Genomic DNA, 19,202 nt, shown 5'->3' with positions numbered 1-19,202 from the left:
GGATGAGCATGAGACATTGCCATCTCACATGAGGCAGGGGCCCAGGGGAATGGACTCAAGAGAGACCATGAAAATGGTTCTGCCTGGAGGGAATATCCCCAAAGAGTAGCAATGGGAAGCTACACCTGTGCCACTACACCTCCCTCACCCCCCAACTTGTGAAGTTCCACAAGGATCAATTCTCTTTGGTCCTATTCAGCATCTATATAGAGCCATTAGTTGAACTGGTAAGCGGACAAGGACCTCAAACGCCAGCAATAGGCAGATGACACACAGCTTTACCTGTCCTTCACCTTAGACACAACCCAGATGAACCCGTGTTTGGGGGAGATCAACTCATGAATGAGCAGCAGGTTGAATCGGAGCTAGACAGAGGTGATGCTGGTGGGCAAGGAAAGCGCTATGAAGAATTTCACAGCCACAGTGCAGTCTCCTTCAGTGGGTGTGTGCTTCCAACAGCTAGTCAATCTGTCTGCAGTTTGAGAGCATGCCTGGATTTTTCATCTGTCTGCTGTCTAAGGCTGCAATAAGACTCTTATCTAAGCTGGCAGACAACGACCCAATCTCTGTTGCATATACACCTTTGACACTTCCCATCTGGACTAAAGCAAAGAAAGCTTTATGCTCGCATGTATATCAGCTCTTAGGAAATTCCAGCTAGTACAGAAGGATATAGTACTTCTCGGTAACGTGGGCAACTGCAAGCACAGCAAACCTGCCCTCGTCTATGGGAAGTCAACGTAGAGAGAAGAGAGTCAAGATCAAGGTTTTAGTCCTTATCCTAAAGGAACTGGGGGCATGTCTACATAGCCCACAGTGGGGAGCGTCCCAGCCCAGGGTCAACAGACTCAGAGTCGTGGTACTGCACTAAGAACAGCTGCACAGACATTGCATCTCGAGAGAGGTGGACTTCAGAACTATTTTTAGTGCAATAGCGCAACCCCAAGTCTGCCAACCCAGGCTGGGAGGCTTACTGCTACTGGCTGTGCAGATGTACCCCCAGTGGCTTGGGCCCAGGAGACCTGAAGAAAAATCTAAAGCTCCAAGATTGAGTCAGTGGTCGAGAATTCTGCTCTTCTGTTGCAATGGAACTTTCCACCATGCAGGATAAAACTCATCTGTGCAGGACGCAGAACTTTCCAAGACTGTGGAACAAACTTCCAAAGGAATGAAGAGCCATCATGAGCCTCGGCACTTTCTGCTCCAAATGTCTGGCACACTTCAATACACACAGAACAGTGCAGACAAAAAAAAAAAAAAAAAAAATCCCATCCCACTCACACGAATTCTCCCCATGGGGAGAGGATCAGAGAAACAAGATGTTAGTCCCATGCCCAAGAGCTCTGTGTGGCTCAAAAGCTCATCTCTCCCACCAACAGAAGTTAGTCCAATAAAAGTTATTACCTCACACACCTTGTCTCTCCAATATCCTGGGACCGACATGACTACAACTATAGTGCGTACAGACATTAGTCACATCTCTCGATGGTCAGCAGGAAGGTACTCAAGATACCATGTAAGAATTTGTTATAAGAACATAAGAACTTGCTACTGTTGTCTCCACTAGTTTATATAGGATTCCTAAGGGAGCGCCATGGACAAGTTGTCATGAAGTTGAAAGCTTCTTTTTGCAACAGATCCATGGAGTTTGAGGCGCTCTACAACAGTGTCTGTCTCATTGGTATCCAAGTCCCAAGTCTGTGCTCCATGATTCCTCCATCCCACTCCTTGAACCTCTCCCACTCCACACCCACCTTTTCACTCCTCATACAGTAGAAGGACTAGCTGCAGAAAAACTTGGTTGCCTAGAATTGTTCTCTTTACTGTGCACAGTTCAGAGAATGGGGACAGACATTTACCTTGTCTTAGTCCCCAACTCCTCCCATAGTGAAGTGGAAAAACCCATGAAATAAGGGCCACCCAGGAGAAGACAGTGATCCTATATATTCAGCAGGCCAGACTGTCAGGAGCAATCTGAAGTGGCATGAAATAAAAGAGATCCAAGCAGTGCCTGTGTTTTCAGTAGCCTCAGGCAGATGGCCAAAACATCTCATTTAACCAAGTAGTTTAAAATCTGGTATATAAGAAGGATCAGTTTCCCTGCACCGAATTACTGCAGACAGGACTCTGAATGTGTCAGTTTGCTTAAGTAGATCCACATCTCCACTGAACAGTAGTAATGCAAATCACACACAGCGTGCACCAAGACCGAATAGCCTGCCCAAAATTCTTCCTACGAAAGCCACAACGCTCCAACATTGCAAACTCAGACTTAGCAGGGCACTCACTGTAAATTGTGGAAGGAGGGTCACTAGCATGACCACATGTCCCGATTTTATAGGGACAGTCCCGATATTCAGGACTTTTTCTTATATAGGTGCCTATTACCCCCATCCCCTGTCCCGATTTTTCACACTTTCTATCTGGTCACTCTAGTCACTGTACTCCTCAGAAAGTTTGTACTGCAGGATATGAAACCAAGGCCCTGAAGACAATGTTTGAGCATTATTCTATAGAGGATCTGCCCTGGCCAGGACAGCTACACCAGAAACTGGAAGAACAAGTTGAACTTAGAACACACAAACTCACCAGCTTAGGAAGGATCCTATTCTGTTAAAGGTTCTCCGAGATCAAAAACTTTTCTGTGATTAACAAAGGTCTTAGACAGAGACCCTCAGAAGTATTGGACTGACAGCGTGCATGAAACTCTTGCTGATTTCAATGGAAGTTAAGCACTTAAATCCAGTTGAGATCTGAGCCTCTGTGTTTGATGCCAATAGATGCGCAAACGGGCCAAGCACCATCAAGTCCCATTGGCAATCACCATCTTGCAGTACCAGGCAGATATTGTTCATCTCAACTAATTTTTGTATCTTGCTGTTCTATCTGGCACTGGTTGTGCACACTTTCAAATCCCTTCTCTCATTAATTCCTTGCCTCCCCCACTATTTTTAAAATAAAGAGAAACACTTGGACAAAAATATTCTGGCAGTGCCTGCTGGATTTGGTTTTTAATTCCATACAGTGATTACAATGGCTACACATAGCCAAGGAGCTAATCCTAGGATAAATTATTTCTTCACATTCAAAATTACTGTAACAAGTCAGATCAACAATTGAAGAGCAAGTTAGGAAATTCCATTTGACAAGACTGAGCAGTCCATCTACCCTCGCTGACCCAGACCAAATGGCACACCATGAATTCCAGCCCACCATCTCTCTTTCTGCTTTGCTTTTCCCACAACATAGGGAAGACAGGCAGTCATTGTGCACAAGTGATTTATGGAGACACAAAGGTGAGCATGTGCTTCAGGCAGGGCCCCCAGAGGATTCAGGGGGCCTGGGGCAAAGCAATTTTGGGGGCCCCTTCCATAAAAAAAGCTGCAATACTCTAGTAACATGCATTTGGAAATGTAAAAAATAACCAGTGAAATACATTCAAAAATTTATTTTTAATAATTTGAAAATACACAAAATACATTTAAAAACATTAAATGCTTTAATGGTATGTATACATTTGCAATTACATAATGGGCTGTCGCTGGGTGATGGTTGGTGCTAATGGGCTGTCTCTGCCTGGGGGTGGTGCTGCTGTTGCCCAGGGCTGGGTGGGGAGCTAGGCTCTGGTTTGGGGGGTGCCCAGCTCACAGGGGTTGGGTTCAGAGCTGGGGGGGAGGGGGAGTGCCTGGCTCAGAGGGGCTGGGCTCGGAGCAAGGGGTCAGGCCTGGGGGGGGTAGGGGAGGAGAAGAGTCGGGGGGTGCCTGGCCCAGAGGGGCTTACCATGCTGCTTACTCCTGCCTCCCCCCTCTCCCACAGCCTCAGCACGCCGCGTCCAGGAGCGGCCCTGGACAGCACTGCAGCAGCCTGGCTCCACAGGACCTGAGCTCCCGCTGCTTGGCCTGGAGCTCAGAGCCCCGCCCCTTACTACGCGGCTCCCAGTGGGAGGAGCTTAGGCCACGCCGCTGCAGCGCTGTCTAGGGCCACTCCTGGATGTGGCACACTGAGGCACTGAAGGATGGGGGAAGGTGGAGGCGGGGGGGGGGGCTCTGATATTCTCATGGGGGCCCCTGCGGTGCCTGAGGCAAATTGTCCCACTTGCCCCCCCCGGGCAGCCCTGGATTTAGGGTGCAGTGATCCATGTCAGACTGCAGAAGCCTTGGAGAGATTAAAACACAAAGCCAGAGCTACACTGACTCATCCTCAAGCAGATTTCAAAAGCCTACAAAATATTTTCTATTTTTGCTGGTTTTGTATTTCAATTCTCAAATTCACCTGTTTAGCCTAAAACACTCCTCTCCAATGGGAGAGGTTTCCCCCCCACCCCCAAGTAGGGGAGGGGAAGTGATAGTGAAAGGAGGTTGACTAGCAGAGCAAAACAGAAGGCAGGTCTACGCTTCAAATGCTGCAGCTGTAGCGCTACAGGGAAGAGATTACCTATGCGGATGGAAGAGCTTCTCCCATTGGCATAAGTACTCCACCTCCAAGAGGTGGTAGCTATATAGGCAAGAAAGTTCTCCTGTTGATTTAGCACTGCGTACACTGGGGGGTTAGGTCAGTTTAACTGCATCGCTCGGGAAGTGGATTTTTCATACACATTGCTCAAGGGATTATACCAACCTAATTTCCTAGTGTAGACTTGGCCTTCACTTTTGCTTTTAAGCAAAAAACAAAACAAAAAAACCCCAACTTCTTTAACTCCCTCTTTCTCCTCCCATGTCAGATTTTAGTCGTGAGCCTCAATTTTTAACCTATCATTTACAAAGGAAATTGAAACATCTACCTCTTAATCAAATGCAGAGGATTCCTGGTCTAGAGTTATTTACTGGCAGGGCTGACCATGCTGATGGGAAGACCTAAATGTACTAAATCCCAGACCCAGGGAAGACTTAATTATCTGTGTTTCATCCATGCTAAATTAAAGAGCCCCATCTGAAAGTTTGAGAAACCTAAGATGCTATTTAGCAAGCGTTAGCCTACACCTATATTGCTATCCTAACTGGGACAGCTCTAAATGATCTAGGAGATAATCCTATTAGTAATAGTCCTAAGTGCTAGCCCTGTTCAAGATCCTATCAAGGGAGCAGCACCCTTAAGAACAAAGGAAGGTGGGCATCAGTTTATATTGACAGGTTTCAGAGTAGCAGCTGTGTTAGTCTATATTCGCAAAAAGAACAGGACAGGAGTACTTGTTTTTTCTCAATTATTAGTCTCTTCGAGTTGGTAGGGCAACTCCCACCTTTTCATGTTCTCTGTTTGTATATCTATATGTTCCATTCTATACATCCGATGAAGTGGGCTGTAGCCCACGAAAGCTTATGTTCAAATAAATTTGTTAGTTTAAGGTGCCACAAGTACTCTAGTTTATATTGAGATTACATGTCTACAAACAAATCATTCCCAGATAAAGATCACAAGGATAGCAAGCTAGGGCTAGACTTTCAACTTCAGCTTTAAACAAACAGGTTTCCACTACACGAGGCAAAAAGGGGAGTTCTGGTGTAACAAAACCCTGATCCCTACTGCATGTCAGCTACTATGTATGGACTATAGGACAACTTCACTCACACACAGCCATCTCGGTCCCTTTGTGGATCTTTGGTTTGTAACGGCGATGAAGGCTTAAGCACAGAAATGTTTGCTACTACCACCATACCATCACCCAAAGCCCTCAAAGAGAACAATTCAAATAGGAGTCAAGAAAATAAACCTTTTATTAAAGAGAGATTTTAATAGAACAGAAGATGCAGAGAAGGGGTGAGAGAGAGAGGGGAATGGAAGTTATACCTATTACCCCTAACAAGAAGAAGTTATCCTGAGATGAGAGTTTCATTAAAAAAAAAAAAAAAAAAAAAAAAAAAAGAGAGAGAAACTCAATTCTAGTGGAGCTAGTGCTTAACTGTCAGCACATGACTAACAGCAAGTGCCAGTTGAGAAACAGAGGTTAGATTAAGTCCATAGAACACGAATACCGGGGTGGCCAAACTTAATGACCCGCCAAGCCGCATATGACAATTTTCAGAAGGCTGAGAGCTGGGGCGCACCTGACAGGGCTTGGGGTTTCAGCCCTGCTCCTGCTGAAGCCCTGAACCCTGACAGACATGCCCTGTGGGACTGAAGCCCCAAGACCCCCCACCCCGCTACAAGCAGAGGTCCCGAGCTTCCTTCCTCCTCTCCCCACTCACCCCAGTCTGGTTGGTAGGTTGTGTGCGCGCGCACACACACACACACACACACACACACGGAAAATAGTGACGGTAAGGTTCGTAGGCTTCATCCACAAATCTAGATCAGAAATTCCACACACACAAAAAAAATAAAACAAGTCATTAAAAAAAGTGTTATACTGATTTCATTAGTTTTTCAAGTAGACGTCTCATTTCAAGTAACTGGGGTAAAATGCTCACAGCTATTGTTTTTGAGCCATCTGCAGCCAGGTGAATAAACATCAGAACTAACTTACAACCATTTAAAAATTAAAAGAATGAGGAGTACTTGTGGCACCTTAGAAACTAACAAATTTATTTGAGCATAAGCTTTCGTGGGCTAAAACCCACTTCATCGGATACATGCATTTTTTCATGTAATTGGTGGGTGTGGGTATATATCTTCCCACTGTAGACATCCGATGAAGTGGGCTGTAGTCCACGAAAGCTTATGCTCAAATAAATTTGTTAGTTTCTAAGGTGCCACAAGTACTCCTCATTCTTTTTGCTGATACAGACTAACCAGGCAACCACTCTGAAACCTGTCACCATTAAAAATTAAAGGCAATTTAGAACACTCCTGATGTGAATTTAAAAAACTCAATTTAAATCATAAGTTCTATTGACATGTGGATAGTCTTAAATTGCTAGAGTGGACGTTAGATACTTGTTTATTTCATTTCCTAATTGTGAATAAAGTTTATATAGCAAGTTATTCTACTAAAGTTTCACACTTGAAATGCTCATCTGTACTGAAAGAAGTCCAAAGTCTCAATGCCCTTATTGTAACACCATCAGAAACTGACAGACAAATTTATAAGCAAATTGCTCTATTTGCAGCCAACACCCATCTCATCCTAAAGAAAGGATTTAAAAAAAAAAAAAAAAACAGACAGTCTGCCTTCCAAAAACAAACTTACTCTGCTTTCTTGTGAGCTTTATCCTCAAACAAAACACAACACAACACGACTTTGCATGACTGATGCAACCATAAATATTTGTCACCCCTAACTTAAGTGACATCTTGAAGCATCATACTGTGATAGAAATGAACCCTAGAAAAACAGGCTGCGTTCAAGCCTACTGTGCGACACCAAACAAGTAGGACTAATTGCTGAGCAAGCAGCAGGTTAACCAACTACACTTTCAGGGAATTTGCCAAAGTTTTATGGCCAAATGGAGTCTTCGTTATGGAACGACTTGGGGGTTCATGCCAGCTCTCTCTTGCCCCTAGCCGCCGATTATGCCAGGACCCAGATGCTTTTGTCAGATCTGCCCAAGCCTCATAACAGCTTCTGGCATGAGGCAAGCAAGAGGAAAAGGGCAGGACCATCTTACCCTCGGAATCTCAAATTTCTTTTGGCCAACCACACAACAGAATAGCTCCTCTTAGCTAACTCACCACCATAGGAAACGGATGTGCCCTACAAATGCTTTAAATCACTTTAACCCTTAGCGTACTGGCTCATCTTAAGCAGTTCCAAAGTGCACACATGGGAAGTTGCAGGGTTTGAATAATGTGTTAACCTAAATTGGTGTGTGTAATGCTGTGTGCAGCTAGCCAGTAACAGATTTACAATGCGATCCTTACTTGGATTCAGAAAAAAAAGCCCAACGGCACACCTGCACAGAACCTGAGCCTGTTTGAATGATAATGGAGGTCAGCTGCTTCTCATATGCTTGGGCATATGGAAATTTGGATGTGCAAAGAAATTCCTTCCCCTTCTGCCTCACGGGACCTTGGGTGAGACCTAATAGGGATCATCCATTCTAAACACATGGGATGTGCCCACCTGATCCATTCCTTGAAGTTGCATTGGAGCTCCCTAGGCACCGGTTGATGACAGTCCTTCAAGGCTGCTATAGTTTAGTGACAGCTAATTCCTCCCAACCAAACAGTCCAGAAGCAACTTATTGCACCTGAGATGCCGCAAATCCCAAAGAAGAGCAAAGGTGACTAGTTTAGGTCTGGATCCACAGTTCTCATACGGTGGGTCAGGACCCTAAAGTGGGTCACCACCCCATTTTAATGGGGTCACCAGGACTGGCTTAGATTTGCCGGGGCCTGAGGCCAAAGCCAAAATCTGAGCCCAGGGCGGAAGCCCAAGCCCCACTGCCTGAGGTCGAAGTCAAACCCTGAGGGCTTCAGCCCCGGGCATGGGGATCAGGTTGCAGGCCCCGTCTGGGCCCGAAGCCCTGGGGCTTTGATTTTGGCCTCCCCGCCCAGGGCGGTGGGGCTCGAGCTTTGGCTTTGCATATCCCTGTTCCCAGGGAGATGGGGCCTTAGGAAGGCTCAGGCTTCGGTCCCCGCTCCTGGGGTCCTGTAGTCATTTTTGTTGTCAGAAGGGGGTCAGAGTGCAATGAAGTTTGCATGATCCAGACCAGGGGGTTCTCAATCAGATTCATGCAGGGAGAACTGTGCAGAACCGTAATGACTTCAGTGGCATTCCATCCACGCAGACCGGATGGCAGGATTGGAGCACGTGTAATTGGACTCTTTGGGGCAGGGGCTGGCTTTTTGTTCTGTCTTTATATAGTGTCTAGCACAATGGGGTTCTGGTCTTGGACACAGGTCCCTAGATGCTTACATAATACAAAAAGACACACACACACACACCCCACCTCAAAAGGCAGACAGCGTCAACATAAGACTCACTTTCTTGTTCTCCTGTACCAGTGCAAAGAAGTTGTATGTCAGTTCAGAACACCACAAAGCCAGTGTCTGAAAATTTTAAGAGTTGGGCAAACCTTCATTCATTCAGTTCTGAACTCATCCAATCTCCCTCCCCCCAAAGTCTAGGCCGATCTGGGGTCTGAATAATGAGCATATGTTTGAAAAATAAGAAGGCAGTCAGTGGTCTTCCACGGCATTCATAGAATTCCTATTGTGTCTTCCATACTTTTATTAGTGCTCCAAATGCAACAGTTGCAGAATTCCAGCGGGACCACACTGCGCATAAGTTAACATTCATGGCTAAAAGCCTTTTTACAGCACACCATCCAGTCATGCCTCAAGACTTGTTTAGTGTTCAGTTTTCGCTGGAGGACTGTTTATATTTTTTTAATTCATGTTGAGGGAGGGATATAGGTTTTTTGCACTTATTTGGAAGAGCTGCTTTTTAAACGCATGTTTTTAAGCTGTTTTGTCATCTTAAAAAGAATTCGGCTACATGTGCAATAAACACAATTTTTGTCTGTCCTATTATCTGTTCAAATGTTGTCATAAGGTGTACCTTAAGAAAGGATACAATTGCAAGCTAAACAGTTCTCTCACTAGGTGCATCTTTCAGCCAGTTCATGAGGTTACTTGTGTTAGCTCAAGTGGCCACAAATTGTAATATTCAGTCTCTGTTCCATAATATTTAACTCTGAAAATACCGTTCACCAGTTTATTTGTTTTAGGGCGGTGAGGGACAAAGGTTAGAGAGTGAAAATGTCCTTGACTTCATAAAGAGATTTAATGTTGAGACAAACTATAAAAAACAAAACCTTCAAAAGACACCTCCATCCCTCCCCTCCCCCCCCCAGTTATTTTTAATTATTCGTTATTTTGAGGATACTATATTCAGACGGAGTCTGGTGATCATAGTTTATTTATAATTAAGTCAACATGTCAGAGTGGGTTTGTAGGAGCATTTTACCTCATACTGTTGTTCTTAATATGAAGAACCCAATTTATTCCAAATGCCAAGAAAGTTAAACCAGTTTGTTCTAACAGATTTGCACAATATCAGTCCAAATGCAGTACATTAAACTGATATCACACGAGCACCCAGATCTCTTACCCCTTAAGAGAGCAGGCTCTGGGAGAGCTGTCTGGACAATGCTCTCAGCCACATGGAAAGGGGGAAATAGAGTAAATTGGATATGTTCTAATAATCGAAGATGTAAAAAAAAATTAAACCTGGAATTTTAACTTGAGTGTCACTTTTGGGCGGGGGGTTGGGAAAGGGAGAGAAACAAAAACAAAACACCACTGCATGTCCTGGAGTGCCTTAATCTTTGCCATATACATTTATGTTTTATGGAAGCCTGAAAAAGAACAGAGTTACAAGATAAAGTCTGTATCTTAACATATCATCTAATGATCTAGACATGGGCCGGTGAGCTAGGAATGCAAGGTTTGAATCCCAAATTTTAACACTAACTAGAGGGGGAAATCCAAGACTACCAATAAAGGGAGAATGCCATTTACTAACCTACTTCCTAAGGTGTTAAGAGAATTGACTGGCCCACTTAAATCACATAGTTAATTGTTGCTAAAAGGGGCATTAGAGGTGTTGAATGTAATAAGCCTTTATTCTAGAGTGGGAGAGGTTTTCAGATACAATATAACCCAGATAGTTTTTGTAGAGTTTTGATAAAAAACTGCCACACACATGCTATGATTTATGACAGCAAGCCAGTACCTCATGGTTACAGTGGAACCATGAGGTATCACTTAATTCCCTAGCAGGGATTCGAAATAATACGGCCATTCTAGGCCTGCATAGGCAACAGGCTGCCAGTTTCACACAGCACTATCAGTGAATCCATAGGACAGCAGAGCCAGATGGCAGCAGCCCATTAGTGTATTAGTTTACTGCAGAAGTGCAGCATAAATCATTCATAATTTAACTGACCAATCAATCCAAGCAATGTCATTCTCCAAGAGGAGTGTGACCTTTTTTACTCCCATGGGATCTGCATGGTAGGTAGGGAACTCGGAACTACCATAATACCACTCGAAGAAAAAGAGCCACACCCAGGCCAACATTTCCAGAAATGGCTACTGATTTGGGGTGCCTAGTTTGAGATATAGCACTGAAAATATCAAGTGTAATGTAGTACCCGCAGAACTCCCTGCGGGTGCTCAGACGCTCCAAGCCAGGCCTACCACTTCCAGTTTAGGGCAATCGAGCCGAGTAACCCATAATCATAGGTCACGTTTGAAAAAGTGTCTGGAAAAGCTATCACTGCAGGTCATAAGGGAGGGAGGAAAAAAAAAAAAAGAAGAGGATTGGATTTATATTAGGTTAGATAATATCTTTTATTAGACCAGTTTCTATTGGCAAAAAAGAAGAAGTTTTCCAGCTCTTCCTCGGGTCATTTATAGTGTCAGACTGGAATTACAAAAAGGTAACAGCCGCTAGGATACAAAACAGACACCCCAACCAGAGCCAGTCTACACCCCACAGCTTGGGGCAAAGAGTACCTCACACTGAGGTACTCACAAGGCAAGACTATTTCAAGCACAACGCAGGATCCCTTAGGAAAGGCAACTTGGCAGGGCGGGTGGCCACAAAATAAGGCTCAAACTGAAAGAGAACAGTATCTCTACTCCCCCATAATGAAACCTGACAGCGCTTGGATCATGCACAGGTACAAATCGGTCAGAAAGAGGACTTCAATTTAAGGCAGCTGCCTTTTTGGACTGGAGAAAGATCTGTATAAGTGCAATGAGCAGGGGGCTAGTCATTTTTGTTTCAAAGGCAGTTTAATATAAAGACAGTTTTGTCTCTGCACAGAGATAGTCTGTTTGATGCCTCTGTCTCCCACCATCTTGAGCAGGAAAGAGTCAAATCACCACACAATTTCATGCAACAGGAGGTACATGGAAGGTTCTTAAAAAAAAATCTCTCTACAGAGCCATGCATTATATGGAGAATCTGGTCTCTTACCTGATTTTCTTTTCGAGGATCCATAGTCCCTGAAAAATAGGCAACAACAGAGCGACATGGTTAGTGTTTGAAATGCGGGGAAAGAAAAGGGTGTTTCCCAGACTCCCACCCATAGACTCAAGGGCTCATCGTCTGCTTTCCCTCCTTTAAACTGGAGGCTAAGGCTGCAAGGCATTTGACACACACAGACTTAGACACCCTGATCAGCAGCAGTAGCAGCAGCTGGTGCTTCTGCTGCACTAGGGGGGCCAATGGACCATGTGATCCAAGACAGAGCAAACCATCTACAACCAGCAAAGCAGGGGAGAAGAGTGTCATTTTTCCTCCTTTAAATCAAGCTCTTTAATGCCCAGTTGCTGAATTAACCCATTACATTCCCTTGCAGAGGTAAAAGCAAGTCAAACACTTTCTGCAAAGGTGTGGTTGCTATAGGCATATCTTGCACTGCTCACAGTCCCTTCATTTCAAATGCTAATTAACAGCTGCATAAACCCCAGCCCCTTCTGGTTATCTCTGTCAAACACTTGTCTTCTCTTTAAGAGGAAAACTTAGTTCCTTTTTTGTTGTTTTCAGGATAGAGACTGTGGCTTTTCTTCTGGAGCTACAAATCAAAGGAAGCTGGTGCCTTTGCTTACAGTATAATATGTGAAAGTGCTAGAAGTTGCTATCACAGAAAAGAGGAAGAAAGTGCTGAACAGAGCTGGGAGAAATTGGAAAAAAATGTTTTAGAATAATTAGAATGAGGGTGGAAAATATTTTACTATGGTAATTACTTCTTCCCACTCTCCCAGTGTCCTCTCTGTATCTGTCTCTTAAACCCTGACCGTGAAACGGGATGTGTAGTCAAGATCCAGCGGTTGCCTGCTACAGATGCCACTAGAGGATTGAGATCTTTGTCAACTCTTTGGGCAGCGACTGCCTTGTTTGTTGTCTCTTGTACAGCACTGTGTATTCTATGGGGACATTAAAAAAGCTGGGAAACACCTAGGGTTACCATACGTCCTCTTTTTCCCAGACATGTCCGGCTTTTCGGCACTCAAACCCCCGTCCGGGGGGAATTGCCAAAAAGCCGAACATGTCCGGGAAAATGGCGGCTCTGCTCCTCCCCGACTCTTCGGCTCTGTTTAAGAGCCGGGCTGCCCGAGCGCTACCGGCTTCGGGCAACCCCCGTGCCTCCAGACCCTGCGCCCCCAGCCGGGCACTTCCCCTCCCAGGCTCCGGCGGCGAAGAGTCGGGGAGGAGCAGAGCCGCCGCGGCTGGAGGCTCTGCTCCTCTTCGGCTCTGTTTAAGAGCCAGGCTGCCCGAGCGCTACCGGCTTCGGGCACTCCCCCGTGCCTCCGGACCCTGCGCCGCCGGAGCCCGGGAGGGGAAGTGCCTGGCTGGGGGCACAGGGTCCAGAGGCATAGGGGCTGCCCGAAGCCGGTAGCGCTCGGGCAGCTCGGCTCTGTTTAAGAGCGGGGCTGCCCGAGCACTACGGGCTTCGGGCAGCCCCCGTGCCTCCGGACCCTGTGCCGCCGGATCCCGGGAGGGGAAGTGCCCGGCTGGGGGCGCAGGGTCCGGAGGCATAGGGGCTGCCCAAAGCCCGAGCGCTACCAGCTTCACGGTTTGCTGGGCAGCCTCCAGACCCTGCGCCCCCGGCTGGGCGCTTCCCCTCCCGGGCTCCAGCTGCGCTGGGGAAGCACCAGCTGGGGGCGCAGGGTCTGGGGGCTGCCCGGCAAACCCTGAAGCCGGTAGCGCTGGGGCAGCCCTTTCCCCCTGGCTGGGAGTGGAAGGGAGGAGGAGGTGGAGTTAGGGCAGGGAAGGGGTGGAGTTGGGGCGGGGCTAGGGGTGGGGAAATGGGCGGGGCCAGGGCCCGTGGAGGGTCCTCTTTTTTTATTTATGAGATATGGTAACCCTAAGAAACACCAAGTATCCCAACGCCGATTATGCAAAGTTCAGAAAATTTGGGAGATAATCTGAAATGTGGCCTGCTCCCTAAAATCAGAAATGTGCATAGAAATGAATTTAGTTTTCCCAAAGGTTTTGGATCCACCCCCATGACATTTGGATAGCCAGGATTTACTTCCGGTGAAGAAGAAGAAAAATCCCAGTTTCTTTTTGGGTCCCTTCAAATTTTCCAGTCTCACGTATTTCTATGAGACACAATTTTCTCATGAGTCATTTTTGCAATTGTATTTGAGGCGAAGCCTGTATCATTCATAAACGAACTGGTTTTTGCCCAGAAGCAACATTGTTTTTTGCCCACTGTCACAGGGATATACTGTGGGGCAGTGGCTGGAGCACTATATTCTTCATCTGTTCTGGGCTGCCCACTAAGGCACATGCCAACCCAAGCCTGCCTTTATTCAGTGACCTTTTTAGCCTACCAGCTACACATCTTTCATCACGACACCCACGGTGGTCAAGGCTGCCACGCTAGGATGCGACAGCGGAGTCTCTGTGGCACGCAGATTCATGCTTAACACCAGCCACCAATCAGTTCCTCATCACAGACCCTACTACTCGCCCGCCCCGTTTTGACAGTGGGCCCTTCTTTACCGATTCTGGACTGAGGGAGGCCTCTGTGCAGCCAACCAGCACCATTGGGGTCTTTGAGACAATCCAAGCTGCAGCTGCAGCACAGATCAAACAATGATACGCATTGTCAAGGAGTGCCCGCTAACCAAATTCAGCAGTGGGCTCCGAGAGCTCCACTTGACCACTAGGAATGCTACTGCTTGGCTCGGCGAATATGCAAATGGTAAATAAATACACTCTCTGGGAAGTTGTGGGCAGCTCCTATAAGTTAGAGTTACTCTTGGGCCACCACTGTACTCCGTTCTCGGTGTGCAAAGCTGACGACTGCCGTGCAGGCACTGAATCAGAGCTTCCTCAGAGTTACACAGGGAAGTCTCCACAGCACAAACCAAACAGCCAGGCTCACAAGCAGAGAGTTTGAACAGATTCACACTCTGTGGATTGAGCACAGAGGGGGGCACAGGACACAAAGGCTGGGGTTGCACAAAATGTTTACACATTTTTCATGAGTCATTAACTAAAAGGTGAAAAAATCTGAATTCCAAGTATCTTTCCTTTTGGTTCTGAAAGTTTTGCCGACCTCGAGTCCGGAATCCTTGGTTCTGAATGGTATAGTCCATATATGCCATATATCCCACCCCTACCCCCAGGAATTCCCACAAGTGCCCATTGTCCTACTGTGGGGCAGTGGTACTACGCACTCCATCTATCCTGGGGTCCAGATTAGCTCCAGGGGAATCTGTGGACAGCAACTGTCAATTAGAGTTCCTTTTGGGCCACCACTGCACCCTGTTCTTCTAAGCTGCATCCCCTGAGCTGTGCCAATGAGGAGCTTCGGAGGCAGACCCTGTATGGATCTCTTGGAGGGACTTTCATACCGGAGGCAGATTTGCAGGAAGGGCGGCCAGCACATCCCTCAGCCAGTGCCACTTCCCGCACCCCCCCCTTGGCCTGGAGCGGCGAATCGCGGCCAGTGGGAGCCGCGATCGGCCGAACCTGCGGACACGGCAGGTAAACAAACCGGCCCGGCCCACCAAGGGCTTTCCCTGAACAAGTGGCGGCCCTAGTTTGAGAACCACTGGTCTACACAGTTATTCTTGGAGTGCTAGCACAAGCCCCATTAGCCCAAGTCAAGTGACCCAGGGTGGGCAGCTCACTGCTGAGGGCTGTGTAGACATACCCTTGGAATCAGTAAAAGAAGGCACAGCTTTTATTCATTTAGTACAGATTTGTGACCCTGATGTTATTCCACGACCAGAGAAAATAGCATCCGTAAAGTGTGAGGTGCAGGGAATAGCTGCCATAATTAAGAACGTAAGAATGCCCATGCAATGGTCCATTTAGGCCAATATCCTGTCTTCTGACAGTGGCCAGTGCCAGACGCTTCAGAGGGAATGAACAGAACAGTAGAGTTATTGAGTGATCCATCCCATTGTCCAGTCCCAGCCTCTGGTACTCGGCGGTCTAGTGACACCCAGAGCATGGGGTTGCATCCCTGACCGTCTTGGCTAATAGCCATTGATGGACCTGTCCTCAATGAACTTATCTCCCAGTTATACTTCGGGCCTTCACAACATCCCCTGGCAGGGTGACTGTGCGTTGTATGAAGCAGTAGTTCCTTATGTTAGTTTTAAACCTGCTGCCTATTAATTTCATCGGGGGACACCTAGTTCTTGTGTTAGGTAAAGGAGTAAATAACACTTCCTTATTCACTTTCTCCACACCAGTTATGATTTTCTAGACCTCTATCATATCCCCGCCCCTTAGTTGTCTCTTTTCTAAAATGAACAGTTCCAGTCTTTTTAATCTCTCCATGTTTGGAAGCTGTTCCATACCCCTAATAATTTTGGTTGCCTTTCTTTGTACCTTTTCCAATTCTAATATATCTTTTTTGAGATGGGGTGACCAGAACTGCACACAGTATTCAAGGTGTGGGCATATCATGAATTTATATACGGGCATTATTATATTTTTTGTCGTATTATCTATCCCTTTCCTAATAGCTCCTAATTCACTATGAGTATTGCTGTGGGAAGTGACAGACCAGGTATTTCATCAGCAGAAACAGAAGCTACAGGGAAAGTAAACAATCTTCCAATCCATTTAGCGGTGTTTGTCATCTCTATTTCCAAAGGAGGTGAAACAGCGGCAGACACCAAGTTGAGGAAGTTAATCTGTAGCCTCCAGAGCATTTAATACATGAATACATAAATTAAAATCAGTTCGCATTTGCTGGCTTTTGCCAAGGCTTGTTTAAATATGTTGTAGGCCTCTATGTTCCCATGCTCCTCAATTCCTATGAGTCTTTGAGGCTGTGGGGAGTCACTGGCACTATAGGATGGATGTCATTTCAAATAAACCACTCCAACTATCATTCAATTTCCTATGAACTGGCAGACCGCCAAAACCACTGAGCTCCATTCAGTAACTTAGTAACAGGAACAATAACTTCCCCCTTCTGAAGGTTGAGATGGTTTGCATATTGGATTATCAACCATTGTTGCAGTTCTTAGAACCATTTTCTCAATGCTATTGACATCAGATTCTGACATTTAAAAAAAAAACACAATACACCAAAATACCTCTCTCCCACTCTTTACAGTGTCACCATCTTCGCCTTAAGAACGTGCCTTAAAACTTGAGCTGTTCCTTACTGATTTTATTCAAGAGCCAAACTGACATTCACTCTGGGGCTTTTTAGACAAAGCATGATTCCCAATCCACTGCCCCTAGGACTACCACTACATACTGACTGTATTATAGTCATACGTAGGAGTCCTTGTTACAATCAGGGCTCCACTGTCACATAAGAATGTCTCAATTTTTGCTTTACTTTAATCCAGTGGCTCTCACACTTTTGTACTGGTGACCCCTTTCACATAGCAAGCCTCTGAGTGTGACCCCCCTTATAAATTAAAAACAGTTTTTTATGTATTTAACACCATTATAAATGCTGGAGACAAAACGGGGTTTGGAGTGGAGACTGACAGCTCGCAACCTCCCATGTTATCACCTCATGACCCCCTGAAGGGTTCCAACCCCCAGTTTGAGAACCCCTGCTTTAATCCTTGCCCAGTTGGAATTTCAATGAGAGAATGGGGTAAAGCTCATAACCGTCCTGCTCTGAAAGCGAAGGTCCTACCTATCACTTCAGCTAAAGAGGGATTTCCATTAGCTTTTAGAGGTAGACAGTTTATGATACACAGTTGAGCAATTCAAATTCTGTCCATCAGGCGGCGGAGCGCACTCTGACACATTTCGCCTCTCTCGGTTCATTACGCTATTTTGTACCTCAAGATACAGAGTTAACAAATCATAAAGAGCACATTTGACCGCTTCCCCCTCTCCCCAAGACAAATAAACAGATGAAGGCTTTTTTTTTTAAAGCATCTTATTCATTTCTTGATATAAATTGTTGCATTGTGGACCCTCTTGAACATGAATCTGTCCTTTCTGAACAGAGGTCCAGCTTTCAGTAGTCTCAGAATGGCCCCCATTGTGATGATATTGAGACGTCTAAGAGTCCAGAATTCCTTGCCGCAAGCAAAAAAGTACTTGAGGGGGGAGAAAAAGTCTGGTGACCTGACTTCAGACACAGGGATTTCTTGTTGGCCTGAAATCCTCGTTTGCCGCTAAGAGTGTTAAGGCAACATTGTGTAATCAGCTTCATAAGAGAAAGGAGGCACCACTGAAGAGGTGATCTTGCCTTTCTGTCATCTCTCTGTTATCTTCATAGTATTACTCAAATGCTGGCATGGGACAAACTAGCACAGGCTTATTTACCACACATTTTTGGCATGGCTACAAGTGGTTTCTGACTCTGTAGTATCACAGTTGTTGCTCCATTACGCTCACTGGGACAAATTTGACTCCAGCCTTACTCATTGAAGCTAACAGGGTGAAATCAACCCAAGTTCTGCCCATTAAAGGCGAATTACAAACTTGGGGACCAACTGTACCTCCAAGATAACACATGGATCAGGGGAGCCTCCAAACATGGCTACCCCTCTCTCACTCAGAAGAGGAGGAAAAGGGCTCCGACACTCCTGGGGCAGTGTACTCTCTACCTCAGTGGCTCTCAACCTTTCTTGACTACTGTACCCCTTTCAGGAGTCTCATTTGTCTTGTGTACCCCCAAGTTTCACCTCACTTAAAAACTACTTGGATACAAAATCAGACATAAAAATACAAAAATGTCACAGGATGCTATTCCTGAAAAATTGCAGATTTTCTCATTGTTACCATATATTTGTAAAATAAACCAATAGGACTATAATTATTGTACTTACATTTCAGTGTATAGTATATAGAGCAGTATAAACAAGTCATTGTATGAAATGTTAGTTCGTACTGACTTCACTAGTGCTTTTTATGCAGCCTGTTGTAAAACTAGGCAAATATCGACATGAGTGGATGTACCCCCTGAAAGACCTCTGCGTACCCCCAGGGGCACATGTACCCCAGGTTGAGAACCATGGCTCTTTCCTCCAGATTCTCCAGGTCCAGGGATCTGTGTGTAAGTGGTGGTTTGTGGCAAGTGACACACATTGTCCCCATCCTGTCCCAGTTCTGAGGGGATCCCCAGATCAGCCACGAACTGTGGGACCTTGCCTGTACTTCCAGGAGCAAGAATCAGGGGAAGCAGGGGTCACAGAGGGGCAAACAGCCACAGGTTTGAGGGATGGCTGTTACATGTGTGTGTGTGTGTGTGTGTGTGTGTGTGAGAGAGAGAGAGAGAGAGAGAGAGAGAGAACCCTTCCTCCTCCATCCCCAAAAGAACTAGGAAACCTCAGAGATTTCCTACAACAAATGCTTCCACAGT

General features: G+C 45.9%; 1 protein-coding gene across 4 annotated transcripts in view; it reads right to left on the bottom strand.

Moving 5' to 3' along the window:
• The window catches only part of SH3PXD2A (SH3 and PX domains 2A), a 394,601-nt gene that overhangs the window by 125,216 nt on the left and 250,183 nt on the right, over positions 1-19,202 (bottom strand). For 3 of the 4 annotated variants that reach the window (XM_054036174.1, XM_054036176.1, XM_054036175.1), the window contains exon 6: positions 11,864-11,892. In XM_054036174.1, coding sequence (XP_053892149.1) covers positions 11,864-11,892 — 29 coding nt within the window. Of the gene's footprint in view, positions 1-11,863; positions 12,034-19,202 lie in introns of those variants that run through there. The other variant, XM_054036179.1, reaches the window with a different exon arrangement.

Source organism: Malaclemys terrapin, chromosome 7, assembly GCF_027887155.1.
Source record: "Malaclemys terrapin pileata isolate rMalTer1 chromosome 7, rMalTer1.hap1, whole genome shotgun sequence".
NCBI classification, from domain to species: domain Eukaryota; kingdom Metazoa; phylum Chordata; order Testudines; family Emydidae; genus Malaclemys; species Malaclemys terrapin.
Note: the sequence above shows the minus strand (reverse complement) of the source record. Positions and strands in the feature narration are given on the sequence as shown.